The 27,938-nt window shown below is 37.5% G+C and overlaps 3 protein-coding genes across 13 annotated transcripts; 1 reads left to right on the top strand and 2 right to left on the bottom strand.

Moving 5' to 3' along the window:
* Window positions 1–113: 113 nt before the first annotated feature.
* Window positions 114–19,715, bottom strand: LOC309490229 (uncharacterized protein). Of its 11 annotated transcripts, none has more exons than XM_082159270.1 (24): window positions 19,639–19,715; window positions 18,276–18,993; window positions 18,134–18,198; window positions 16,746–17,025; window positions 16,483–16,580; window positions 14,747–14,870; window positions 14,498–14,623; window positions 8,068–8,193; window positions 7,873–7,977; window positions 7,477–7,665; window positions 6,749–6,975; window positions 6,353–6,620; window positions 5,634–5,723; window positions 5,348–5,482; window positions 5,194–5,267; window positions 4,305–4,389; window positions 4,120–4,201; window positions 2,743–2,819; window positions 2,557–2,658; window positions 2,421–2,461; window positions 1,714–1,780; window positions 1,434–1,616; window positions 856–916; window positions 114–687 (listed from the first exon to the last, which is right to left on the bottom strand). In XM_082159270.1, the coding sequence occupies exons 2-24, from the start codon at window positions 18,447–18,449 to the stop codon at window positions 590–592; spliced, it is 2,877 nt and encodes a 958-aa protein (XP_082015396.1). In that variant the 5' UTR covers window positions 18,450–18,993; window positions 19,639–19,715; the 3' UTR covers window positions 114–589. The 11 variants fall into 11 exon arrangements, 10 of the variants coding, with proteins under 10 accessions (XP_082015396.1, XP_082015398.1, XP_082015399.1 ...); XM_082159272.1 differs by lacking the exon at window positions 19,639–19,715 and having other exon boundaries at window positions 18,276–18,647; window positions 18,807–18,999; XM_082159273.1 differs by lacking the exon at window positions 19,639–19,715 and having other exon boundaries at window positions 18,276–18,514; window positions 18,807–18,999.
* Window positions 19,716–20,200: 485 nt separating this feature from the next.
* etfbkmt (electron transfer flavoprotein subunit beta lysine methyltransferase) lies at window positions 20,201–22,326 on the top strand (the record flags this gene model as incomplete). Its single annotated transcript, XM_082159343.1, has 3 exons — window positions 20,201–20,484; window positions 20,606–20,736; window positions 21,623–22,326. 3 exons carry the CDS (start codon window positions 20,201–20,203, stop codon window positions 21,976–21,978), a joined length of 771 nt encoding a protein of 256 aa, XP_082015469.1. The 3' UTR covers window positions 21,979–22,326.
* Window positions 22,327–24,706: 2,380 nt separating this feature from the next.
* LOC309490062 (protein AMN1 homolog) lies at window positions 24,707–27,848 on the bottom strand. The gene is made up of 7 exons (XM_082159040.1): window positions 27,675–27,848; window positions 27,462–27,591; window positions 27,236–27,365; window positions 26,524–26,741; window positions 25,510–25,566; window positions 25,313–25,424; window positions 24,707–25,213 (listed from the first exon to the last, which is right to left on the bottom strand). The coding sequence occupies exons 1-7, from the start codon at window positions 27,701–27,703 to the stop codon at window positions 25,140–25,142; spliced, it is 750 nt and encodes a 249-aa protein (XP_082015166.1). The 5' UTR covers window positions 27,704–27,848; the 3' UTR covers window positions 24,707–25,139.
* Window positions 27,849–27,938: the final 90 nt, after the last annotated feature.

Below are 27,938 nucleotides of genomic sequence, written 5' to 3'. Positions count from 1 at the left end.
GTGGATACTGCGCAACATCATGTTATATTCAACCATAAGTGCAAAATGAAAAGCTGACATGATGACCTCAAGTCTCTCCCAACCATGGATAGATATTAATCACCTCAACCCCATGTTGGAAGACTTTTTTTTATTATTGTTTTAGAAATGAATCTCTTTAAATCATATTTAGAACTAAATAACATTTTTGTTGTTACTGTTGTATAGATTCAGTGCAAATGTATGTATCAGTGAAATCAAATATCTCTGAACATTGTCTTTAGAAAACAACCTGCAAACGGCATTCAAGACAATAAAAGTATATATAGAAAATCTGATAATTGCAAATTTGATAAATAAAGTTTCATCTGACTTCATTGGTGTTTTGTGTCAAATTTTAAATGTGCCTCACAGTTGGTTCAAGCAGTACTAAACAACAACATTGAAAAATTGGCAACATCCATATAAAAATTTGTTTCATTTTTAATAGCTTAACTGTACTGTATGGAAATGAAGGTGCATATAGATTAGTTGTCAGTTCAGTATGAATCTTTGCGATGGATTATTATCACTCCAGCAGTTTGCTCCCCTTTCCTTCTCCTCAAATGGATTATTCTGTATCCGAGTCACGAACCTCAATCTGCCTTGCTAGGAATGTTCCATCCTTGCAGCCCAGGGGGAAGTTTGGATGAGGAGAGGTTACTTTAGCTGGACCAGCAAGACAGAAAGGAACACAATTACACAAATTAATAAATTATTGATCTATGGATAACATTTAAATGTAACATTCAGAAAAAAATAATTACGACCCCACACAAATTTTCAAAACTTGGCCCCAATTTCAATATATGATTGGACTTTTGTCACTTTTTTCACCTTCAAGGAGATTTTCATTTCTCTCTTTTAGATTTTCCTTTTTATCTCTCACTGCTGACATCTGCCGGGGAAAGTAAGTGTAGGATATTTTAATGTTTTTTTTTTTAATTCACCATTTATTTTCATAATATCACACCACAGCATAAAAGCTATTTATCCCATTGTAGTTATTTTCTAAGTGTTGCAAGGATAAAACAACTATACAACATTAGAAATCTCATTCAGTACAGGGTTTCTGTTGCGTTTTATCCCTGCTTCTGACCTCATCCTCTGCAGACGCCCTCCTGCAACCCTAAAAGCTGCTTATGTGCCCCTCCATCCCAGCATGCTCTTTGATTAAGACAAAATGTTAGATCAGGACACTTCGATTAGAGTCTATGGCCTGATGTGCTCTTGCATGGAGTTGTTTTGTTTGTAAAACTTCCTTCTCTAAGATATCACAGATTCCAATCGGATGATTATGAATTAGTCTTCAACTATAATAGAATTAGAACAGAACTAAAGTATGTTATTAAAATACGACTGGCAAGGTAGAGTTCTTAAGCAGATTCTCAACAATAATCTTTATCATAACATACCTGGGCCGTCTTGCTGAGGTGCTTCTGGTTGGTTGACTGTTTCTGCTCCTCCCCTTTCTCAGATCCCCCCTGAGAGACTGAAATCTGGGATGAAGACCCCTTTGCTGCCCCCTGCTGGAGTTCTTGCTCCAGTTTCTGTGTTTTTCTTCCCGGCTGGTTTAATGTGTCAACAGCATTCCAGTCCTAAATGTGTCACACAGCTGTTATTAATTTCAGTATTAAAAGGTATCACGATTTATGGCCAAAAAACAAACTTACCACTTGAAAACGATGTGCTTACCTTAATACTTGTAGCATTTTGGACCCCGCTTTCAACCAAGCTAGGTCTTCTTGGGAACACTGGAGATCTTAATTGTACACAAGACATACGTAAACATTTTCTGTCAAACGTCAATTTTTTTTGATTTATGGCCTCCTCTCCAGTTGGGTTTTTATGTCCTCTCCTGTCAAACGTGAATTATGACACTGGGAAAATTCCAGCATTCCCACCCCCACTCCTTTCCCTGAGCCAGGATTCACGCAGATATATTGAGTTAAAGTTGGGAGCATTTATATGCTATCAATTTAGGACTAAATGATTTGATTAACAAACAAAGAAAACTAAGCAAGATAAAACAAACACCAGTCAAACTCCTTAAAACTTCAGGAAGTGTTTTACTTTCTTTTTTGATTTCAAAAACTTGTGGTTTAAGGATTTCCTTCAATTCGATAAAAGCAGTGAGACACACCTTGACTGATCTTATTCAGTGTGTCTCCCATTCAGTGTGTCTGTCCATCCATTTAAGCGGCTCACTTACTGATTTTTCCACAGATTTTCAGTTGGGAACAGGAGAAGGGGGAGGGGAGAGTGCTGGGGCCTCTGAGTCTGGAATTTCCCCACTGTCTCATTTTTATATAGGAAGGAGTGGAAATAAACCCGCTTTTAGAGGGGAGATAATTAATCAAACTGATTGACAACTGACAGTGTGTTCATTGTTTACTACTGACCTTTCTCCATGTTGCTCTCTCTCTCTGAACAGACTTTTCAGCTGTAGCACAGAAATAGAAATAAATAAGCACAGAAGTATATAAGTATATAATAGTAAGTAGTATGATGAAGTGTTATATGCACACTGTATAGCACCTGCTCAGTGACTAGCCTCCTCTGTTGGTTGGGATCTACAAAGTCTGAACTAACAGGTTTCTGGTTTTTGTTCTCTGGTGGAGATTCTTTCTCTGCTTTACCCTATGGAAAGAAATTCAGTTTAAAGAAGCTACGTATCAATGAATAAACACTAGCACACATGTGCAAACAAACGGCAATCATTACCTGATAAGGTACAAGGCTGATACCTTGTAAGGCTTGGTCTCTCTCCTGCTCAAGCGTTTCAGCTCGCCTCTTGCTTTCTGGGGCCACAAAATAAACACAAGCAAAGTTTTAGGCCGAGAGCATGAATTCTGAGGTAACACATTTCTGTTGTACAAAATGTGGACTCTTGAGTTGTTTTGGTGAGAACACACCTCCAGTGCACAAGGGGGCGATAGAGTCACCTACAAATGGCTGTGCTTTTTAATCTGCCTGAAGTGTACATGTTGAGTAGACTCGCTCATAGATATCATATAATAAAGGCTAGATGTCTCGTCCGCGCTGCTGGTCAATGGAGGTCGACGTCCGCACACGGCGGCCATCTTGCCACAGGGAGCTCGCTCACTCGTAACATTGTGTTTTAATGGTGCATGTACTTTTAAATAACCATAACTTGCTCAATTTTCTACCGATTTTCAAACGGTATGGTTTGTTATAAATGTCAGAGATGTAGTTATGACACTGCATACATATGAATAATTATAACATACATGTTCAAGCATTCAGAATTATAGCCACGTTAATAACGTTTGTAAGAAACCAAACCGTTTGTAAATCTGTCAAGATTTCAGCGAGATAAGAGGATTTGTGTTCGTGCTGATCACTCACCTTACTTCAGATACCACAGAGCTCGCCAGAAAGCTTCCCTGTGACAAGATGGCCGCCGGTGGTGCCGTTCGAGACTCCGCCTTAAGACATCTAGCCTTATATGGATATCTATGGACTAGCTCCCTCGGTCAAAATTGAGTGATTGAGGGTCTGTCCAAATAAACTTCCTTCACCAACTTGACGTAGTTTAACGCACTTCAAAATGGCGGTGGGGATTCCCCCGAGGGGAAGTGCTAAGAGAAGTTTGCGAGTGTATGTCTAAAAGTGGAGTTAAACGCAACTCAACTCTGGCCTTCAAAATGCACTTTTTTTCTGCAGAGTTTAGCTTCAACCTTGATGAAACTCACCTGCAACTTTCTAGTACTCCTGAAGACTTTGATTAGCTTGTTCATGTGTGTTTGATTATGGTTGGAGTGAAACTTTGCAGGAATGTGAATTTCAAAGGCCAAAACCCCCAGTTTTAAACAGTATGAGTTAGTATTCAGGTAGCTAGCCATAACTTGTTTTAATTTAAAACTGTTGCACTGCTTTTATAGCAGATGTGCTAATGCTTATGCGGTACAGAGCCCCATCTCGTGTAAATGCTATGCCTTCTTGCGTTGTGTTTTTGAATTCTGACACTTTTCGGAACACAACAACGTGTGAAATCAAGCTTGTATAACTAGGAGCTTTTGTATTCATGTAATTGGAACAAATTTGCAGGCTTTACTCATTTATAGCATGTGGAGATACCTTCTAGCAAGGCCTTCAGTGACTCAGGTCTGCATTCACTGACCACTCCCTCTCTCGAATGAAGCCCTTTATGTCCAAAAATCTGCCCGAGGTAAGAGGCACAAAGATGTGGCATAATGAAACATCATTAGATTAATCTGTTCTGCTGTGAGAAACTTTTTTAAAAGTCATGGTTGCCGTTGTACCTCCTGCTCCAGGGCGGATATCGTCATCTGAGCCTCTGCTTTCTCTGTTATCTTCTGTATCTCCAGGTTCTTCAGATCTTGATCCCTGTGGTAGAATGAAAAAGAGTTGATGACATGAAACATTAAAGGAACAATACGCAACTGCTTCCAGTTTTACTTGTTTTTAATAGCACTGCATGATCACATTTCACGACCGTTAAACCCCCCACTGGAAATAAATGGGGTCCTTTGTCCAGATGAACTTGTTTAACTCCTTTAAACAGTCTCATGATTTATTCATTTTCATATGCCATAATCATACATTTTTTGTCAGTCAATATGAAAAAAAAATTGCTAATATATATTTTTTAATATATATATAACAAAATGTATTTGCTCTAGTGCTGTCAAATCGATTAATCATGATATAAAAGTTTGAGTGTGTAAATACAGTATATTTATATATGTATATATACTGTATATATATTTATGTGTGTGTGTGCTGTAACAAATTAGTGCTGTCAATCGATTAAAAAAGTTTGTAAATATAGAATCTATATTTACAAACTTTTTGAATCGATTGACAGCGCTAATTTGTTTCAATATAGTTGTGCCATTTTTATATATTGTCAATCTAATATAAATATATATATTTTAAGATACATTTAACAAATTAAATACATTTTAAGAAATGTATTGTCTTGCCCCTTGAAGTACATAATGATTTTGGTCTTAGAAGGTTTAAATGAAATATATTTTATATATATATATACTTTACTTTATATATATATAGCCATATACCATATACTTATATATATATATATATATATATATATCATATACTGTATATACTGTGTATGTGTGTGTTTACTTTATCTGTATGGGAATGAATTATTAGTAAAATACATACTTCTTTTTAACTTCTTGATCTCTCTCTGCCAGTAGCTGCTCCAGCCTCTGGACTTCACCGCTCTGATGTGACACCTGCACAGTATGAAAAATCATATCTCCTTCCTCACATTAAACCAACCAAGATTACACAGATTTCAGTTTGCAGGCCCCACCTGAGCGCGAGCAGACTTCAGCTCCTGCAGCCGTTCCTCCAGCTCAGTGTCTCTGATCTTCAGCATGTCCTTCACCCTCAGCAGCTCCTGCACTAACTCTCCTTCCATGTCTTCTTCCATGTCTTCAAGAGACACCTTGGGAGGACATGACATAAAAAAAAAAAAAAAACTCAAACATCACTAAATAGCTCTTTACATACATATTATATATTTAAAACTTTTAAAGATCATGTGGGAAATTTTGACTATGAGATCAGGATGGAAAGAAGAACAACAAAGGACATACAGAGCTACCCATGAGTCTCTGGTGCCCGTGGCTTCTGTCCGTCTGTTCCCTGCAGTCATCTAGTGGCACTTCCAAAACATCAGCCTCTCGCTGTAAGACAACATATAGATATACTAATCCTAGTGAAAAAAACATATACCAAAATGTATTTAAAATAAATGTATTTTAAGTATACTACAAATCCATAAAAATGTTTACTGACATATCGCTTGAGACTTACTTTGGAGAACTTGATTTGGAGTACTTCTTTATTGCACAATGAACATTTATTTATTAAGCCTAAAATGTGTTTTAATATCACGATAAGTAAGGATAATATGATCTGTGTAATATCAGTCTTTAAATGCAAGAAATTTAAAGTGTACCTAAAGTATACTTGCAATAGTTCCACTTTAGCACAATCAAATATACTCAAGTATATCTTTAGTTGGACCTCAGCACTATTTCCGGATAACTAAAGTACATTAAGTACAAAATTAGTTACAATTTAGCAGACTTAATGTATACCAATTTAGTATACTAAAAGTACAACTGCAGGGCATTTATATTAAGTACATAAATATGTAATGGCATTTGTAGTATAGTTAGCATAAAATAAATGTATTTTAGATACATTTTAGTATATTTATTTTTCACTAGGGAACACAGTAACACTACACACTTGCCAAAAGGTCAAATTAGACCAAAAAAGGGGACCAAATATTAAAAACGAAAGTTACTTGGTCATTCTCATGCTGTTGACTCCTGAGCTCATCAAGTTCTTCCTGTGTCGAACATAACATCATCGCCACATCCAGCCATCTCTTGTTCCAGTGAGCGGCCACTTTCCTTAACTCCCCCTTCTCCCGCTCAAACTCCGCCCTCATACACTGATGCTCCTCCTCTTTTTGCTTATACTCCGCATCCAAGATTTGGAAATTTTTTTCCAGGTCGTGACATTTTAATTGCAGAGTATGATTTTCTTGCTCCAAATTGCCCTGCAGTTCCCTTGATAAATGAAATGAATAATATTAGAGGATAAGAGACATAAAAAAATCTGTACAATCAATATTAATATTCATTGTCAAACAATACTTTACAATGGACAAGTTAAATAATGGACAGTGCTATCATACCTGTGTTGGTATCTCTCTCCCAGCTCTCTAATCTTCTCGTGAAGTCCATCATCAAACGTTTTCCTCTGTTCCTCCTTCTCTCCAATCAGCTGCAAGCGCTCGGTCTCCAGTGCCGCAATCTGATTGGTTTGGATCAGTTTCTGTGCCTCCAGCTCGTGTAGCTGGTTAAGGGTCACCTGTAGCCTCTCTGTAGCCTTGCTCAGATCCGACGACAGCTTTTCGTTCAACTGAATGTCCAAAGCATTAAGAAAAGGTTGTTTAGAGCAATTCAGAACATACTAGCTAAAATCCAAAAGTATTTTAATGAATGCCAATCTAAGTGGCTTAAATAATTATTGTGTTAGCCTATATAATATTAATGCTATTATATCCTCATGTTATTATTTTAAATGATCTGACTTTCCTGAATGTTTTTTACCAGATGAAATAAGTTATATGTATATTTATTTATATATATTTATAACTTATATATATATATATATAAAACTGTACTATTGTGAAATATTATTACAATTCAAAATAACGGTTTTCTATTTGAATATATTTTAAAATGTAATTTATTCCTGTGATGTAATGCTGAATTTTCAGCATCATTACTCCAGTCTTCAGTGTCACATGATCCTTCAGAAATCATTCAAATATACTGATTTGCTGCTCAAGAAACATTTCTTATTAATATTAATACCGAAAACAGTTGTGCTGCTTTATATTTTTGTGTAAATGGTGACCTCTTTAATGGAAAGCAACTCCTCCTTCATCAGCATGGTTTCTATCTTCTGTTTGTTGGCCTGGCTCTTAGCTTGAGATATCTCAGAATGGAGCTCACACACTTGCTCATTGAAGCCCTGTTTGCTCCTCTGTTCCCTCTGCAACTGCAGATCCAGAGTCTGAATCCTCTGATGAAGCTCTGCTTTCTCCTTTACAGACAATCATACACAGAGGGTCATCGTATTTAACTAACTAATTTAAATCAGTGGTACTCAACTGGTGGGTTATCACCCAGAAATGGTCAAGTACATTAGGGGGAATCAATGGTAAATGCATATGATAAATGTAATGTGTGGTTAAAAAAAATTATATTGTGTTGAGTCGCCACTTAATGTCCAATGTAAGTAATATCAGACCTGGACAAGACGGTCTTTGTCCATTAAAGCTCCAGATAGTTTGACCTTTAAGTCATTCAGATTGTCTTCTAGTCTCTGTGTCTTAGTGGTAAACAGGTCTTTTTCCTGAGGAAGAGAGATAATAGTTAATCTGGCAGTATTGGGTCATGTCATAATGAAATATTAGAGAGTGTAGCACAGCTTTTTGGCTTGTACCAGCTCCATTTGCCCCAGGCGGCTGCGGGACTCGTTCAGCCGGTCCTCTAGCTCTGCCTGGGTCTGGACGGAGATGCTCAGTCTTTGTTCCAACTCTTCTGCTTGCTTTATTGCCTCTTGCTTACCCTAGGTGAATGTTTGCATACTTTTTAGATCTAATCTTAATAACATTTTTGCGCATTTATGTTAACTTTAATCACAATGACCAAATTTTAAAGGAACAGTTCACCAAAAATGAAAATTCTGTCATTGATTACTCACTTTCATGTTGTTACAAACCTGTATAACTTTCGTTCTTCTGTCGAACACAAAAAGAACATTTTTGAAGAAGTTCTTGTCATAAAAGAGTTGTTTTGGATCAGAGTTATTTTAGTATTATTTATATACTATTTCAAATTAATTTTAATTTTAGTAATTTTGTCACCATTATTTCTATATTTTTCAAATTACAATTAATGGTTTAATTGATTTCTCATTTTTCAGCATTTCTCACATTCGTTTAGTTTTAAGTTTTTCATCTTATATTTATCTTTTATTTTATTTCAATTAACAAAAATGTTTTTAATACAAAATTCTGTAATGAAACTCTAAATGGCTCAGGCTGATGGGTCCTTAAAGGGATACTTCACCGATTAGCATTAGGCTTTGTATCAGTAGAAACCCGGTAGTATTTTCGAATGGCCGTGCTTCCCTCCCTCATGTCCCCCTGAGATGAGAGATTTCTGTATTGTGTGTCTGGAAAAAAACCTCAGATGACGCAAAAATCGTCATTTTGCATCATCTGAGGCTTTTTTGGCCAGAGGCGAGAGACTACCTAGCCAGTAGTAGGAGCTCGTTCCGCATGTTTTCAACCCGCCCATAGGGTTAGATCTCACGATAAAACGGCGTCTTTACAGTTTCGAGTCAACTAGTCAAGTCAAGTCAAGTCAAGTCAAGTCAAGTCAAGTCACAATACAGATACAGATTGTATCAAAGCAGCTTCACAGTATTCAATTAAAATAATACAACAAGGTTTGTTCAAGTGGAATTTATTGATTGATAAAATTAAATATCCCCAAAATATCCCCAACTGAGCAAGCCAAAGGCAACAGTGGCAAGGAACCGAAAAACTCCATCAAGTGACCTAATGGTGTCCTAAAACTCCATCAGGTGACCTAATGGAGAAAAAAAAACCTTGGGAGAACCCAGGCTCAGTCGGGGGCCAGTTCTCCTCTGGCATTTATGAGCTAGAGGCCGGATTGTAGTTTGAACTGTAAGATTAAAAATATTATATGAATGCCTGGCTAAAGAGATGCGACTTTAATCTAGTTTTAAACTGGGAGAGCGAGTCTGAGCAACGAACAGTATCAGGAAGACTATTCCAGAGTTTTGGAGCCAAATGTGAAAATGCTCTCCCTCCTTTGGTGGTTCTGGATATCCTAGGTATGACCAAAAGCCTTGAATTTAGTGATCTTAAAGAGCGCGATGGATTATAGGGTGATAGAAGATCCGTTAAATAGACTGGAGCTAAGCCGTTTAGGGCTTTATAAGTCAGTAGCAATACCTTGTAATTAATACGGAACTTTATAGGTAACCAATGCAGTGATGATAAAATCGGTGTTATATGATCATATTTTCTTGATCTAGTAAGAACTCTAGCGGCGGCATTTTGGACTAACTGTAGCTTGTTTATTGAGGATGCAGGACAACCAGCTAATAAAGCATTACAGTAATCCAGTCTCGAGGTCATGAATGCATGAACTAACTTTTCTGCATCAGAAACTGATAGCATATTACGTAGCTTAGCAATGTTTCTAAGGTGGGAAAAGGCTGTTTTTGTAACATATGAAATATGATTTTCAAAAGACAGGTTGCAATCGAGTATAACACCCAGGTCTTTTACTGTAGAGGATAAAGTAACAGGACATCCTATGATGTTAAAGTTGTATTGTGCGAGGTTTTGTGGGCGGTTTTTTGAACCGATAAGTATTACCTCTGTCTTGTCTGGATTTAATAAAAGAAAATTACGCGTCATCCAATTTTTTATATCTTTAACACACTCTGTCAATTTGGAAAATTTAGCGTTTTCATCCGGCCGTGATGAAATATATATTTGAGTGTCATCAGCATAACAATGGAAACTAATTCCATGTTTCCTTCTAATATTTCCAAGTGGCATCATATATATGGAAAATAACAGAGGGCCCAACACAGATCCCTGCGGCACTCCATAGTTTACTGGAGTTATGATCGATTTTTCTCCATTTAAATAGACAAAATGGTAGCGGTCAGATAGGTATGATTTGAACCAGCTTAGTGCTTGTCCTTGAACACCCGTATAATTTTGTAGTCGATCTAAGAGTAATGTGTGATCTATAGTATCGAACGCAGCACTAAGATCAAGTAAAACTAGTATTGAGATACAGCCTTGGTCAGAAGCTAAAAGTAAATCATTTGTGATTTTAACGAGCGCAGTTTCAGTGCTATGGTGCGGTCTGAATCCAGACTGAAACTTTTCATAGATATCATTTTGTTGCAAGAAAGAGCCCAGTTGAGCGGACACCACTTTTTCTAATATTTTAGACATAAATGGAAGATTTGAAATGGGTCTATAATTTGCTAGGTTATTATGATCTATTTGTGGTTTCTTAATGAGAGGTTTTATAACTGCCAGTTTAAATGTTCTTGGAACATGACCTAAAGATAAAGACGAGTTAATAATATTGAGGAGAGGCTCTTCCACTACAGGTAACACAACTAGTAGCCTAATGATACAATGATACAATGACAACTAGTAGCCTAATGATACAACTAGTAGCCTAGTTGTATCATTTCTTCCGATACTGCCCTCTGTAACCGGTAGGCGTGGCTTGGGAGTGGCCTAGTAGGGCAGCGAAGCAAGTGCATTCTGGGAGTTGTGGTCTTTCATCCACATGAGCCAAAAATACATTTTCTGGCTTTTTTCAGTCTAGAAGGCCCCAACTTCTAAAATAATTTCATATTTCTACTACATAAATGATTTAAATACACATTCATCTTTCCAGTGGTGAAATATCCCTTTAACTCATACCTGTCAACACTCCCGTTTTCCCCGGGAGTCTCCCGTATTTCACACCCATCTCCCGCCCCCCTCCCGTTTTGTTATTTCTCCCGTAAAACTCCCGTTATTTGTATGGCCCAAACGTCGTTAAATGAATAATCACATCAATATATTATTCCAAGGTTGTCAAGTTGCCAGATCTTGTATGAAACCCATCCAACTCGCGCAATCAACACATCATACAAATTTCAACCCATTTATGAGCTCAACCTAGCAACCTAGGCCTATAACCCAGTTGAGCCGTCGATATCTGCGCAGGTAGTAGACGCGGGAAGTTGAATAAGCATTACTGGTAGAAATGGGAGAAGACTCAGTGGTAAGTAAATATTTAACGCAATTAATGCAGCATCCGTTTTTTTCTGTCATCCTTTTGCTGCATGTCATTACATTATATGATGCGCTTTTATTCTTGCTTTTAAACCATTCAAGCCATCTTTAAAAAAAAAACGTAAAACTTTAAAAGCGGAAAGCGCATCACTCATTCCTGGGAATACATTTGACATCGCAGTCTGACCTTGACGGAAATAAATATCCTACACCAAAAGTACCAGAGAAAAAGTCTCGGCTGTGCTCCGATTTGTAAACCGCACAGTTGCTTTGGTTTTTTCTATCCGTACCCGTTTCGCCCCGTGGCTCAAAAGGGACACAACAAAAATAGGGACACACGAGAAAGCCAAAATAGAAATTCAAAATTTATTAACAAAATAGAACTATACAGAAAAAAAAAGAAAAAAAACTATGTACAAAGGTAACAGTGAACAAATTCATAATCCGTGCACGCTTTCGCAATCGTTGTTTTGTAAATCGTTCTTTCGCAATAGTTGTTTGTAATATTCAGTTCCTGTGAAAAATTGTGAAATACTGTTCCAGTAGGTGAAGTTACAAAACAATAGCTGATTGATTACATAACAATATTTGGATGTAATATTCAGTTCCAGTGAAAATCTGTTCCAGTTAATGGGAGTATATACAGGTGATTTGTAAAATTCAGTAGGGGAGACCGGGGACAGTTGCAACACTTTTTGCATTTCTCTCAATTACTCAGAGACTATTTGGACTAGACCAACCAAATTTGTATATATTAAACTTGCATCTGTCTGCTAATTACCCATACCATTTAAAGATGATTATATATGACATATCGTTCACAGTATTTATTTGAATGGAAGAAGTCAGATGTTGCAACTGACCCCGACCCAGGGGACGGTTGCAACACAACCCAGGGACGGTTGCAACATGTTAAAAATACCTTAAATTTCATTAATTAACTTAAGCTTTTTGTCTCAATGAGCAAAGAATTCTGAAAATATTAACTGTTTTAGGCCTACTATAATATTATAGTATTATTTATTTCAATAATATTATTGTAGCCTATTATTTATTTATTTAGTCATATTTATCAAATAACAGTTATTGAGTTTTGTTTGTTCATGTGTAGAACATAGGCCTACATAGATTCAGTGTGCAGGTGTTACAGATGCTATTCAATCTCTCCATATTTCAGTGTCAGACAGGAAGAATTTAACAATTTGTAATGCAACAAACTTTTATTAAACATGCAATTTATAACATGTTGCAACCGTCCCCGACCCTATCAGCCATGACAGAACATCATGTGCCTGCTAGACACGCTGACTTTGACACATGCTAACCATGTCACTTAGTAGTCAACACAACAACAATTCAAACTATGTAAGTTTTGATTAAATCATACAAAATTTCAGGACAGTATGACAAAAATATATCTCATGAAAAAATTTACTTTCATACCTCCAAAACAAGTTTTGTTCAATAAATACATCAGCAGATGTTGAATATGTCTACTGTCTTCTTGGTGGGTGGAGGGTCTAACTGTGCATGTACAGTATGAGTGTCATCACTCTAGCTTGTTTCTGATTGGAGAAAAATGACATGTTGCAACCGTCCCCTGTTGCAACTGTCCCCGGTCTCCCCTACCAGTAAACTCCACCCGCTGGAACAGTTTCTTACAGTAACTGAATATTACACAACATCACCTGTTCAGTTTTGAAAACTGTAGCCTACTCACAGATTTGTGGCCTATACCTTATTTTAGAAATCTGTTTTTCTGTATATTGATTTGTTGTGTATTGTTAAGATGAATACAACTGTCTTAACTGAATTTTTCTATGATTTGGCGATGGGGTGTGTAAAGATGACATGAAACCGCATGTGGTGGTTGAACTGAAACCCCCCCAGGCCTCCCATATTTTGGTACCCAAATGTTGACAGGTATGTATGCTTTAACTCAGTCTGCATACAATCACATAATTATCTTTAGGGCACAGCTGATTGGTTCCTGCTGTATCAGTAGCCAATGAGCTCGCTGCTTAACCTTTAAATACTTAGTCAGCATTTGCTGTAGCAGTTGCAGCGTGCTTTCAGAAATCCTCCACCTCCCCAGCTGCACCTGTATAGATCTGCTACTGGTAATTCATGTACGCTATATTGTACAGCAGCAGCAGCGTCTTACTTGCTCACAGCAGCGTGTCAGCAGTAGCAAGTCCAGTAGCAGGTCACGTACTAGCAGCAGCAGCGTAAAAGATCTATTCCGCCAAGACCAAACAGTTTTAGTTGACAACAATAGCCTTGTTTCAGACCCCATGACTTCCATTGTACTGACAAAAAACAAAGTACGCATTGTACGGATACATTTTTCAAAATATCTTCTTTTGTGTTTGATGAAGCAGAAAAAGAAAAAAAAATATTATATCTCTTGTTTATGTTTTATCATTTAATCAAATATAATCAATCATATTTTAAGAAAACATATAGTTTGTTGTGTTTATCATTATAATCATTGAAATGTATGTTCAATGCTTTTCTCTTATTAATCTTGATGTCTCTATGTAGCTGACTTAGGTTAACCTTTTGTTCTTTCTGTAAGATGTTAGCAGAAGTCTTAAAGTTTCCACTAGACAGACCACAGTGGAGCCAATGTTTTTGTTAAAGTTATACAAGATGTTATCTTAACTATCATGTCTGCAGAAAAGACATCTTTCCTGACACATATGGTCCAGAACGATGTGTTCTCACCCTAGGGTACGAAACCATCAAAGCCAGATATGTTTAATCTTGTAGCTGTGTCTGGTGGGGCTGCTTTGCTTCAATATACAATGAACAATGAAACTCCTGATTATGGATAAAATATTATTATTTCTCATTTATTATTTCATTATCTGCTGCTAAGAAATAAAAATTGAATTATAAAATTTTAACATCTGACTGGATCTCCTCATTGCGAGTTTGGAACGACATGAGGGTGAGTAAATGATGACAGTGTTCATTTTTGGGTGAACTAACCCTTTAACAAACTTTGAATGAATGTTTAACCTCTTCAGAAGAATGGAGCCGTCTCAATGCACTGTCTTTCTCGTATTCCAGGTCGCCTGTTTTCTCCTCTGCCGTTCTGAGAGCTTCTCTGAGCTTCTTTATCTCATTCTCAACCTGCCTCTGCCCCTGAAGGAAGCAGCAGCATACAAAACCATAGTTGATTGAGATGGAATTTTCTCATTTACTTTTCAATTGTTATTGTGATCCTGTAAAATGTTAGGGTTTTTTGTCGCACATAATGAGCTCTACCTCTCCGAGGGCTTCGTCTTTTGTAGCAGGCAGAGTTCTGTTGAGTGGGTTTGGGGATGTGGGTGGAGTCCTTCTCTCTAGGTTCGATCTCATCTTCAAAATGTCCAACTCAAGCTGCACAACTCTAAGTTTACATAGAGTAAATCAACATATCAATGCAGAAATATGCAGCGTGGTCTACATTTGTAGGTGTAACTTATTTTTTGTTCAAAGTCAATGCATCATCAATCCATCTTCCAAAACGTGCTTTTGTCTTACACTGACTCACTATGGTAAGCCTATTAAAAGTGTTTATATTGTAGACCTGTCGGGATGGTTTTCGCAGGAAATTGCATACATACATCAGTCATATCCGTAAAAAGAGAAAAGGAGTGGCATACGGTTAGTTGACACAACGAGAGAGAAAGTTTGACATGAAGCAGGTTAATCTCAAACCTCCAGGGAATCACCCATTTTAAACAAACGGCGAACAGAGGAGAGTCTGCTGGCAAAAAAGAAAATGCGGCAAAGCTCGTAATAAAACGAGAATCAACATTGGCTTTTCAGAAGTGGCTGAGGGATTTGAAATGTAAAAGCGAACGCGGTGAGGGTGTTTTTATAACTCAATAGGTGAGTACAGTATTTTATTGAACAGATAAATTGACATATGTTGCCCTCTAACATAGTTTATTGTAAAGCATAATCTATTGTGAAGGGTCACTACATTATGGTTGTTGTTGTGCTGGAATTTATCTTTAAGGAAGTACCGTGTCTATTAATGGGTATAGTGACAGTAACATCTTCAGATCCTAGAGAAATCTCTTAAGCTATAAATAAATGTTTAATAAGCAGTAGGATCACCATATTCATCAGCACAGTCACACAGAGCCAGAAGTTACATAGTGTACCTTTAATTGACAAATGTTCATTGCAATTTATACTATTGGCATAGCAATGAGTGAAAAGTTAATTAAAAATTAGCGTGTCCGTACAAAGCTGCATGATCAATTAATGTCACAAATGTGTGACCAAGAAATAGTGCAGAATTCTCCATACTTATTTTCAATTAAACATTATGCTTTGTTTTAAATCCTTCCACATCTTAAAAATGTGTTTATTTCCAGGTTTAAGGGGAGAAAAATCCAGAATTTTCAATGCAATCTCAGACTTTTGGACCCCACAGTACAGTCCAAAAATATTTTTTTTTTTAAACAAATAACTCTTTTATTCAGCCAATATATGCATTAAATTGTTCAAAGTGACAGTAAAGACATTTATAATCTTACAGAAGATTTCTATTTTAAATAAATGCTGTTCTTTTGAAGTACCCTAAAAGTAAATTTGCAAAAATTAAAATATTAAAATATTAAAATATTAGCATATTAAAATGATTTCTGAAGGATCATGTGACACTAAAGACTGGAGTAATAATGCTGAAAATTCAGCTTTGTATCACAGGAATAAATTACATTTTAAAATATATTAAGACAGAAAACAGTTGGTTTTTTTATTGTAATAATATTTTGCAATATTACTCTTTTTTATTGTATTTTTTATCAAATAAATGCAGCTTTGGTGAGCATAAGAGACTTCTTTTAAAAACATTAAATAAATCTTACCAACCCTAACCTTTTGAATGGTAAATTTTGTGTGCATAAATGAAATACTTAAGTAGCAATGCGTGTTTAATGTTAGTTTAGTGTACTTGTTACATCATGTATGGATTCCATTCATAGTGCAAAGACTGTATAACTCACTTGTCGTGTAATTCCCCTCGGCGACGGCTCTCCTCAAAGCGACTCAGTTCTGCAGCTTCCTTGTCTTGTTCAAGAGCACTCACTGCTTCAGACAACTGCTGCGAGGGAGGAAAAAAATCAACAGGGATGAGTGTTCCTTCAATACAACAGCAGACTTTGATATCTCTTTCCTTTTTTCAGCCAATCAAACCAATATCAAACAAAACACAAAAGTCAGTTGATTTCAAACTGCTTCAGTTGGTGAGGAAGCAAGACATTTATACCTTGTGCTTGATCTCCAGAATGTTTGAGATGCTCAGGTTTTGTTGAAGCTGAGACCCTTTGGTTTTCAAATGGTCTGTCTGAGTGTCCAGGTGACCTTTGGCCTCTCGGAGCCTCTGGATGAGCTCTGCCCTCCTCATGCTGCTTTCCTCCAGGGCAGCTCTGAGCTCAAAGTCCTCAGAAGAAGAGTGAGATGGTGGAGCTCCTTCTGGAGCCACGCGAGATGCAGATGACCATCTCGTCATGCCCAAAGAGCCCTTTTGCTTCTCACTGCCAAGAGTGCTGATACAGAGAGAACAAGTATGCGACAAAAGTAAGGGATAATGTACATCCAGCCACATCATTTTATTTTTTAGATAACAACCGGCTCGATGTACATTATCCCGCTTATTATACGGCTACTAAGTAAATAATTAGACACAAAATATTTATTTGAGATTAAATATTTGATTAGCTCATTAAACGCAAAGCGTCCACAAAGAAAAACAGTTTCTAGCAAGGAGCTTTGAGCCTGCACATACTTTTTTTTAAATCACCTGCCTTCATAATCTTTAATCTAAATAACTTCCAATAACTCTTGCAGCGTCTTCTCTTCTCTGATGACGTGTTTACTGGCATGAGGGCGGGACAACCTGTCACTCACATGAGATCCACCAATAGTAAACCACAACTATCCAATCAATTCCCAATGGACAGAATCAAGTCCTGACCTACAATCTGTCATGTTCGAGAAGGATATACACGCTATATACATCACAATAGGTAAGAAAAGACTATTGCAACTTCAATTTCATGCCATTTTTTGAATGACAGCCATTTGTAGGTAACTATCGCCCCCTTGTGTACTGGAGGTGTGTTCCCACCAAAACAACTCAAAATGTACAGCAGGAATGTGAGAAATTTCCATTTTATGCCAACTTTAAGACATAATGTACAGTCGTATCACTTATTAGACAGCTTTTCACCACATAAATAAGGACGGAGACATGAAACGTTGATTTGAGAAAAAAACATTTCAAAATCTTAACTGTTTATTATCTTTTAGGTACAAAACAATCATTCTAGCAACAAGCCAAACAGTTCAACAAAATTACCTTAGGCCTACTATTACTATGTTTTTCAATTTACAGTATATACAGTCGAATAACTGAGGCACAAGATGGCACCAGCTGCGTTTTAATGAAACCCTCATGCCAGTAAACACGTCATCAGAGAAGAGAAGAGAAGAGATGACGCTGCACAAGGGAGAAGTTATTTTGATTAAAGATTATGAGGGCGCATGAATAAAAGAAATGATGTGTACAGATAAATCATTTATAACAAATACTGCAATATTCCATAAAAATAAGAACTGTCCATTTTGATTTCATGGTGACTTTGAAGCACTAACCTGGTGCTGATTTTTGGGCGGAGAGTCGATCCAGGTAAGCCAATACAGCTCCATGCTGGAGATTTCTGAAGGAAGGGAAATGTTTGTTAAAATTACATAAAAGAAAATTATTTTCATCCCCACAGCTTCAGTTTGTACATACCCGAGCTTTAAAAAGAGATCTACTATCCCAAAAGTCAAGATCCGAGAGAGCGAGGGGACTTAGAGACCTAAGAGTGTGCCGGAAAGATCTACGGCCCAGGTCAGTGTCCCATTCCTGGTCATTCCAGAAATCTGAAGGTGAAAGGCTTCGTCTTTCTCCTCTCCAATTGGCCATATTCGTGAGAGCTCTGGAAAGTGAGTTGAGTTGATACTGTGTACTCAACTGCAGATTGTCCTGCCCTTATACAAAACAATTTCACACGAACCAGAGAGTTTGAACGGAGCACGTCAGAGTGGCACAACAACATGGAAACAATGTTGTATGTTTATTTGTTGCTATAATCTTCATTCAGACTTGGTTACTTGACAGCCTCTGTTGCAGAAAGGGTTATGTAGTGTTTACTCATTCATAATTTGCATGTTATTAAGAGTAAGTATTCATAGCAGCCTACTATTAATTGAGATGAATGTGCCACTAATGCAGTCTATTATTAATTTACAAGTACATAATCATCAGAACAGAATAACAAACCTTTTTTATCCTTGATTAAGGTTGTTTTTCCTCCTTGTTTTTTCGATATGCACACTCAGTACTTTCCTGCTGAAAGAAAGCTTGGCAGCAGGTTTCTATGGTGACTGTCATAATACAGGACACAGAGAGTGTGTGTCCAACCCACCTCTTCAGTGAATAATCATTTGTTGAGCTCATGAGGCTATTTCTGGAAGGTAAGATGATGAACATTTACCATGCCATGTACCTGTCAAAACACTGTAACCAGTCAACAACGATGAAATATATATTTAAGAGTCATAATCGACATAATCTATTTATATTAGGGCTGTCAAGCGTTTACATTTTTGTTTTTTAAATTTTAGTTTTTTTTATTGCTTCTTTTGGAAGGTTGATAGGTGACAGGAGTACAACAACATTACGATAAAAACAGGGTTAGAGGTCCTACAGGCACATTTTGGCCATGAAATAAAATACAGTAGGCTACAAGACAAAACACAAAGTGGTTATCTATTCATTTTGTGACCTTACTGTAATATGTGTCCAGAATTCTTCCCAAGGAGACAATCCCTCCTCTCTAACATCGTCGGTTAAGCATAGATTCATAAGATGCCATATCTACCATTGCACTGGCCCACTCTTTCAATTCTGGGGCTTTCATTGTCTTCCAGAGTCTCAAAATAATCCTACTTGCCATTGTATTACATAGAAAATACACGTTTTTAAACATTAGGTATTTGAGACTTGACACCTAATAGACACAGTTTAGGAGCAATACTGTACAAGCAACTAAAAAAATGGTTCTAGAACGGTTTAAAAAGAGTACATTCCCAAATACTGTGTAGAAAGGTACCTGTTTCCAGCTGGCATTTCCAACATAAACTGTCTTACATCAGTTTCATCCTGAAAAATCGTGTGTGGTAGTATCTGTGGAGAATCTTATTTTGAGTGAACTTTCCCCCTTGCTTCTTTTATATATACCACACCACACCACACCAAAATGCTAGACCATTGTCTCTCTGCCATTTGGAAGCGTTTAAATGTAATAAATCTAATTAATTACACGATGTGGCGATTAATTATTTGCACATCAAATTTGGCTGAGGAATTGCCCCAAAAGATAACTTAAAGTCATTGTTGTTAGCGATTGAGCAAATGAACTTTTGTAGAACGTGTATATGTATTTTTATTTTACGCAAAAACATTTGAATATATCTTTATGAAAAATAAATAATTATATATAAATAGTTTTTGCGTAAAATAGAAGCAGTATTTTTCAAGTAGTGCTCAAGTAGGCGGGATCAGCTCAGTGACGTCTCACAAGTGTCAAGCGCGTCTGCGCATGCGTGACAGACATGTGGATGGAAGAAATGTAAACATAACGAGGATATTTGACTAGTGTCAGCATTAACGACATGTACAGAGGAATAATAATGTGGTTCCGCGGTCAGGACACCGCATTTCAAAGAGGAATGTGTTGTTTAATGCGTCTATACGTGAGCAACGTCAGATCAGAGGACGATATAAAGAACTTCATTATAGACAACACAGAAGTAGTAAGCAGCCAAAGTTTAACCCCAGAGATTTCTTTAAGGCTGTTCACACCCACCTGCCGGTTTTGGACGGAGAAACCTGAATTGTGGCCTTTCCCTGACCCGTACTGGGCAATATATTGGCCCGGTGGACAAGCGCTGGCTAGGTAAGTTAGTGTTTATTAACAAGTCATTAGTAATAATGAACGCTACTGTAAGATACGCTCAGTCTACCTTCATTCTTTTGTCGTTGTTTATTGATGATGCTGCTGTGAACTGTTTTGTCAGGTATCTCTTGAATAACCCCGAGGTGTGTGGAGGCAGGAAGGTGCTGGATCTCGGCTGTGGTTGTGGAGCATCAGCCATCGCTGCCAGACTCAGTGGAGCTTCCCATGTGGTGGCCAACGACATTGATCCAAGTGAGATTTGTATTTCTGCACCTCATACCTAAAAAAGAAGAAGATCTATTCACATTGTGATTTGTGGAATTCAACCCGACTTAGAGCACCTTTAGAGATGTTAGTCATTTTCAAACAAAGCCAAAGCAAATATATATTGTGGTGGCAAACAATTTTCTATTACTGAATATGAGACTAGCATGTATCAATTGTCTTTAAAGATTATTTATTCCCTTGCAAGGATAGGTCAGCAATCATACAGTCATACAAAGTGGCTGCAGAGTGTGACAACGAGAGGAGGGCATCCGTCCTCCTTTATAGTCCTGGCTCCCCCAAGGTTATTTCTCAAGGCTGAACTGAAGATATGTCTCAGCCATAACTAAAATATTGTTTAGATTTGTCTATCATATTATACCCTTGAATAGAGACCATCCGTCTCGATCATACACTTAGTCACACATTCACTTTTTGTCACGTATACGAGGTCATACACATACATACATTCATAAGGGTTAATAACAGTTCTTTGCTCTAATAATGTGGCAGAGAATATGGGACTCCACATGCAATTCTCGTGCATTTTACCTTAATCTAATTACTATCATATTTCTAAGATTCTATGAATATAAGAAAATGCAAACATATAGAACATATTACATTTCTTCCACAATACACACACACACACACATATATATTATATAAACACAAACTTTTATGTTAAATGCGATTAGTTGATTTGACAGCACTAACAATATATATATATATACTTTTACAGTCATAATTATTTTTTATTTAATGTTTTTTTTTTGTCACATGCCTTATAGGTTGGTTACACCACACTGACTGACAAACAAAAGTTCTATAATATTAAATATGAATAAATAAGTGCTTTATTTTGTTATTGCAGTTGCTGCCATTGCCACAAAAATGAATTGTGAACTGAACAACGTGGACCCTTTACCTTGTGTGACAGACAACATGATCGGTTCAAAGCCTGAGGCCTGGGATCTCATTCTTCTAGGAGACATGTTCTATGATGAAGGTCTGGCTGATCATCTGCAGAAGTGGCTCCAGACGTGTATAAGCACACATGGAACACAAGTGCTCATCGGTGACCCGGGACGGGCTCAATTTGAAAGCCATGACATTAGAAAATTGTTACATCAGCTGGCTTACTTTGAGCTACCAGACTCAGTTAAAGAGGAGAATTATGGACTAACAAGTAGCACAGTGTGGTGCTACAACTACAAACCTAATCTTTAACAGCTAATGCATTCATGTGTATGTAAACCATGTACATAATTAAATCAATTTTAAAAAAATGATTTGCACGTTTCTATATATGTGCAAATTCAGCTACCCCTCCCTTCTCTGTTGCTTGCAAAGCAAATTTAGTTCTACCCAAGTCATGGGGTTATTAGTTCTTTGATTACTCAATGTTTTTAGAAATCTGTCTAGCCATGCCCTTATGTTTCCCTTATTTCAACACACCAACTTTTGCTAAAGTTTTGGTACATTTTGTTCTCAAAAACATACAAATATTGAGCCTGCAAGACAAAGAAATGCTAGTTATGATTAATTAAAACAATTCTTTCACATACTCATTAACAAGTGGGTCTTCATTGGAGAGTGACTTTTGGAAAAAAAATTATGTATGTCCACCGCCGATATATTGAGCAGGGCTTGAACTCATGACATTCCAATTTCTGTCAATATCATACAAAATTCGTTTTTTTCTTCCTCTAATTTCTCTTCTTTATGTGTGATATATAATGAATTTTAAAATCATTAGCCAATTCATCTTTTCTACCTGGAAAACACTCAGCCCACTTTTAACATGTTAACCATCACAATGTATCTCATGCATCTGGCTCAACAATAACTCAGGCCAGGAAAGCTAACCAAATTCATCCATGACCATTATTTTATGGGGCATAATCCAATTTGTGTGCCCGCTTAAATTTGGATACAGCTGTTCATGGCATTTTGTTTGCTTTGGTGCACCATCACTCACACCCCCTTTCTCTCTCTGGCTAGAGCATCATCTCTCTTTGTCACTGCCTCCACAGACAGTGAACTGAATGGGGAATGTATATGGTTAAAGATGGAATAGCATCAAATCTTATCGAATAACACAACTCCGATGGCGACGGAAGCTACTGAATGTAGGGACTGTGGCATTCCCCGTGCGACAGCGTCTAAGCGTTTGGAATCATACCGTTAGACGATGTCAGTCACAATGGGGTTGAGTTTAATCCTGCGGTCATAATCCCCAAATTTCTCAATATCTATTTGATCAAATAATCTTTTAGACCTAGGCATGCCACAGTTAAGAGAACCAATTCTAATTTCTTAAAGGGATAGTTCACTTTGAAATTAATTTTTGGTATGTTTTAGCTTACCTCAAGGGCATCCAAGATGTAGGTGTCTTTTTTTCCGCAGTAGTTTCAATTTTGATATTTTTAGGTCAAACCGTTCTTGTCTGTCAGTCATATAATGCAGGTCGATGGTCACTGTCTCAAAGAGCATGCACAGAGTCCAAATTAAAACAATTCCCCATCGTAAGTACACATTGATGGCCTAAGACACGAAACGAGCGGTTTGTGTGAGAAAACGAACAGTATTTATATCGTTTTTACCACTTATACACAGCCATGTCCGAGTGATCTGATCTGACATGTACCGCAGACTGGTGCATAGATATATACACTAGATGTCGCCTTAAAGACATTCGTTCCAATGAACTGCCGTAGACAAGGCGACATCTAGTGTGTATATATCTATGCATCAGTCTGCGTACACGTCAGATCAGATCACTTGGACATGGCTGTGTATAAGTGGTAAAAACTATATAAATACTGTTCGTTTTCTCACACAAACCGCTCGTTTCGTGTCATTATGTTTAATTTGGACGACAGGGAATTGTTTTAATTTGGACTCTGTGCATGCTCTTTGAGACAGTGACCATAGACCTGCATTATATGACTGACAGACAAGAACGGTTTGACCTAAAAATATCAAAATTGAAACTACTGCGGAAACAAAGACACCTACATCTTGGATGCCCTTGAGGTAAGCTAAAACATACCAAAAATTAATTTCAAAGTGAACTATCCCTTTAAATCAATTTTTCATTCATCTTTGTATTATCTTTTTTTGTTGCTCATGAGCTGCTCTAATAAAAACTTGGAGATCTCCTTATATATCCATGGCCAAAACACTAACATCATGTATTCGTAATCCCTGATAATGAGCATTTGTGATTGCATGAGTTAGGAATTTTGGAGTTATTACCTTAGATTTAGCCCTAAAAAATATCTATTAACCAACATGGGGTGACCGATATCATAGATTTACCATTCACATTTTGTTCTTGGACACTGTATGTCCCTCTTTGTCCTCTCTTTTTTTTTGTTTTCTTTTTTTAAGAAAACTCTGTAACATATGGAAGCTTGTTTCTGCCACAGAATTTAAAAGATAATTGCAACTTTTTTTCTCACAATTGCGAGTTTCTTTGAATCTTAGAATTAGCTATTGCAAGTAATAAAGTCAGAATTGCGAGGTATAAACTCCTCATCCAGTGCATTGGGTCCGTCAGTCTGTGATGAGAATCTGGTGGGGGGCGTCAGCCTTTTGACTCTGGATGCAGTTGTGTTTCTCTGCCTCTCATGGCAGCTTGTTTCCATTGTTGTTTTTGCATAGTCTTTATAAATGCCAGCCCCTCAAAAATATCAGCTTCCTCTTGCAGGGGTGGAGCTGAAGGTCCATTCCTCTTCTCTCTACAGCCATGCTTTCGTCTCTCTCCCTCACTCGTCGCAGAGTGTCGTCGCTCTTATTTATATTTGCAAGCATCCCAGAAGCAATGGTCTGGTTTCATCTTAATGAATCAAACTGAACCCATGTAAATTCTGACCACAATTGTATATGAGAAGTCTGGTATGGTTTTCAATCACCTCTTTCAAGTGTCTCTTAATTTTATTTTATCATGTGGTTGACAGTAGCAGTTCCTCATTTTATTTGAATAAAAAACATTCTTCTTTGCAGAAAAGAGCAGTTAACTACCCTGGATGATCTATAATTAAATAATCCTCACAGATACATGTATTTTGTCAAATTCAGACTTCAATCTCATTCTAGTAATAGTAAATAAAAGTTGACAACCAACATCAAATGGTTGGTTTACAATTTATTTTACAGTCAGTAAACAAAACATTCTTACATAATAATTATATACTTAATGTTAAATATAGTAAGTTAACATTTACAATGCAAACGCTGTAAAACATTATAGATTTTTTATTTTTTTACCTCAAACATTGACAATTTAGTCAATTTGAAAAGGATGATGTTTATCTTCCTGGATGAGTGCATTACATGTATGACAATAAAGTTGGTGTGCTGTAGCTCAGTTCAGGTTCATCACATCAGTACACAGTCCAAGAAACCTGTTGGATCTTGCCGGGGCCAATAAGGTTTTGTAGCGCCTCCCTTGACTCATCTAAAACAGACACATAGCAGGTATGAATGCGCTGAAATTTCATATTTGATCAACACTATGTATGTTGTGTTTTATGTCAGGTACCATGTGACTGACTACCTGTCATCAGGGGACATCCATGGAAATTGAAAATTCTGATGTTTGTGCAGTTTGCAAGAACAGCAGTCACAGCCAGATCAGTCAAATTGCGACATCGTACCATCTGTAACTCCTGTGATGATAAATAAGTTATTAATAAAGAATAGTAAAACAATGTAAATAGTCTTAATGAAAAAATTAAAATCAGTATGCAATACCTTAAGGCTAAGTGAACAAACTCCTGTCGCAAGTCCAATGACCCCTTGATCAGTTACCTTTAAATAGAATTTACAAGTTGTAAGTATTTGGTGAAAACAATAAACATCAATGTACAAGCAAAATGTCAGAGTCGCATTTTGATTTTGGTGTATGCTATATACTTACACTGATGAGCCAAAACATTATGAGAAGTCACAGGTGAAGTGAATATCATTGATCATCTCCTAACAAGGCCACATTTTAAGGTCTGGGTAGATTAGATGTGACAAACAATCAGTTCTCATAATCAACATGTTGGATGCAGGAGAAATGAGCAGAAATAAAGATCTCAGCGACTTTGACAAGGGCCAAATTGTTAGGGCAAGTCGACTGGATCAGAGTATCTCTGAAACGACTTGTGGGTTTCTCCCGGTCAGCAGTGCTGAGAATTTACCAACAGTGTCCGAGGAGGGATGAACCACAGACCGGCGACAGGGTGTTGGACGCCAAAGGCTAATCGATGCACGAGGGAAACGGAGGCTATCCCGTCTGGTCCGGGCCAACAGAAGATTCTCTGAGTAAATGTTACTGAACCTTGAACTGGACCTTGAAGCAGAGGAAGAAGAACGCCTGGTCAGATGAGTCTCGTTTTCTTTTACATCACTTGGACGGCCGTGTACATGTGTGCCGTTTACCTGGGGAAGTGATGGTACCAGGATGCACTCTGGGAGGACAACAAGCCGGTGGAAGGACAAGCCTCCAATCCAATTGAGGATCTGTGGGATGTGCTGAACCAACAAGTTTGATCCGCGGCGGCTCCACATCGCAACCTACCGGACTTTCAGGATCTGCTGCTGACATCAGAGACCACAGGACACCTTCAGGGGTCTTGTAGAATCCATTCTTCAGCCAGTCAGCGATGTTTTGTCAGCACGCAGAGGACCAACTGCAAATTAGGCAGTAGGTCATAATGTTTTGGCTCATCTGTAATATTGTATAGCCAAGTCTGAAAGCCCAAGAACAGTGTAAATTACCTTTGTCGAAGAAAAGTAAATGCTGTGCAGCCTCCTGCAGTTCGACCCCAGCTCCAGCAGGGCTTTATCACTGAGAGCACTGCAGCCATGGAGCGAAATCACTTCTAAACTTTTGCAGTGTAGAGCGAGAGCTTGAATCCCTGAATCTGTCACAGCCGTACAGCCTGTGAGATCAACTACCTGAAGACAGGGGCAGCGGGACGCCAACACCTCTACACCTGTGGGAAAGACAAATAAAGTGAAGGTTGATGTCTTGAACAATTCCATTTTTAAGTCATTTTTCAATGTGCATTTTTAATATTTAAAAAATAACATCTACATGACTTTTATTTTTATTTCAGTTTTCATTTTAGTAATAGTACTTCAACTGAAATGTATTTCTGTTAGTCACCAGGGCAACATTTCTAAGCCTGATTTCACAGACAAGGCCAGGATTAGGCCTTAGTTAAATTAGGATATTTAAGTACGTTAGCTAGAGAAAAACATTACTGGTCGGCTTTTTGAGACAAAACAATGGCACAGACATTTTAAGAAATGTCAGTGCAAGTTGCTTTTCAGTTAAAACAGCTCAAACATGCACTTTAGTCTAGGACTAGCTTAAGCCTTGTCTGTGAAACCGGGGGCTAACGTTAGTTTTCAAAGTTTAAGTCTTAAAGTTTTTCATCTAATATTTATATGACCCCCATAAACCATTAATCTGTGAAAAGAATACCCTCAGATGTGATTTCAGCACAGCCTTTTAACAGTATTGTCCTCAACTGCGGACAGTTGATTTGTTTAAGCGCAGAGTCTGACACCATGCAGTTCTGCAGATCCAGTGTGTGAGTTCCAGCGTGCACGAGCTGAAAACGCAAGCCACACACACCCAAGCGAAGACACTGCATTATGTACACTGCATATTATCATCACAAATGCTCTTGTCAAAGAGGACACCTTACCTGGCTGATGTCGGAGTTGGTGACCGTGCCAGAAGACATCTTAATTCGTAATATTCTGTCTTTGACGGCAGCAGGCAATAACCTGATCTCATCATACTTCTCAGATCGCTGAGCAACACTAAAAGCACACCTGTGCACGGAGAAACATTTGTATCACTCACAGACCTGGAATTCATGCTATAAAATGAGCAGAAGGAATTGTGTATTACTCACAAGCTCATAAGAGAATCTACGGTAGCCATGATTTGGTCGCTTTCAGCGTTGTTTATATAGCTAACCGCGAGGCTATCACGAGGAAAATACGTTCATTTTTTCTTATTTCTTCACAGCATCGACTGTCTATCTGGCATCTTCGTCACTCGCCACATTGTTTTGGTTTAATCTCATTCGCGTGCATCAGCGTGGGCGGGACACAATAATAGTATTACGTCATTCACAAGCGACAAAACAAAAAGCAAATATATTTTTTTCCTTCTG

This window comes from Leuciscus leuciscus (genome assembly GCF_965113295.1).
Source record: "Leuciscus leuciscus genome assembly, chromosome: 25".
Lineage (NCBI taxonomy): Eukaryota > Metazoa > Chordata > Actinopteri > Cypriniformes > Leuciscidae > Leuciscus > Leuciscus leuciscus.
This window is presented reverse-complemented; position numbering and strand designations above follow the sequence as displayed.

Coding starts and splice junctions, on each gene's coding strand:
- LOC309490229 (XM_082159270.1), bottom strand. CDS start 18,449: ATGGCCAATTGGAGAGGAGAAAGACGAAGCCTTTCACCTTCAGATTTC. Junction 6,621..6,748: donor GGAGAGAGATACCAACACAG/GTATGATAGCAC, acceptor TCATTTATCAAG/GGAACTGCAGGGCAATTTGG. Junction 2,462..2,556: donor GGAGGCTAGTCACTGAGCAG/GTGCTATACAGT, acceptor TCTGTGCTACAG/CTGAAAAGTCTGTTCAGAGA.
- LOC309490062 (XM_082159040.1), bottom strand. CDS start 27,703: ATGGCTACCGTAGATTCTCTTATGAGCTT. Junction 25,425..25,509: donor TTTGTTCACTTAGCCTTAAG/GTATTGCATACT, acceptor TTATCATCACAG/GAGTTACAGATGGTACGATG. Junction 25,214..25,312: donor TGGATGTCCCCTGATGACAG/GTAGTCAGTCAC, acceptor TGTCTGTTTTAG/ATGAGTCAAGGGAGGCGCTA.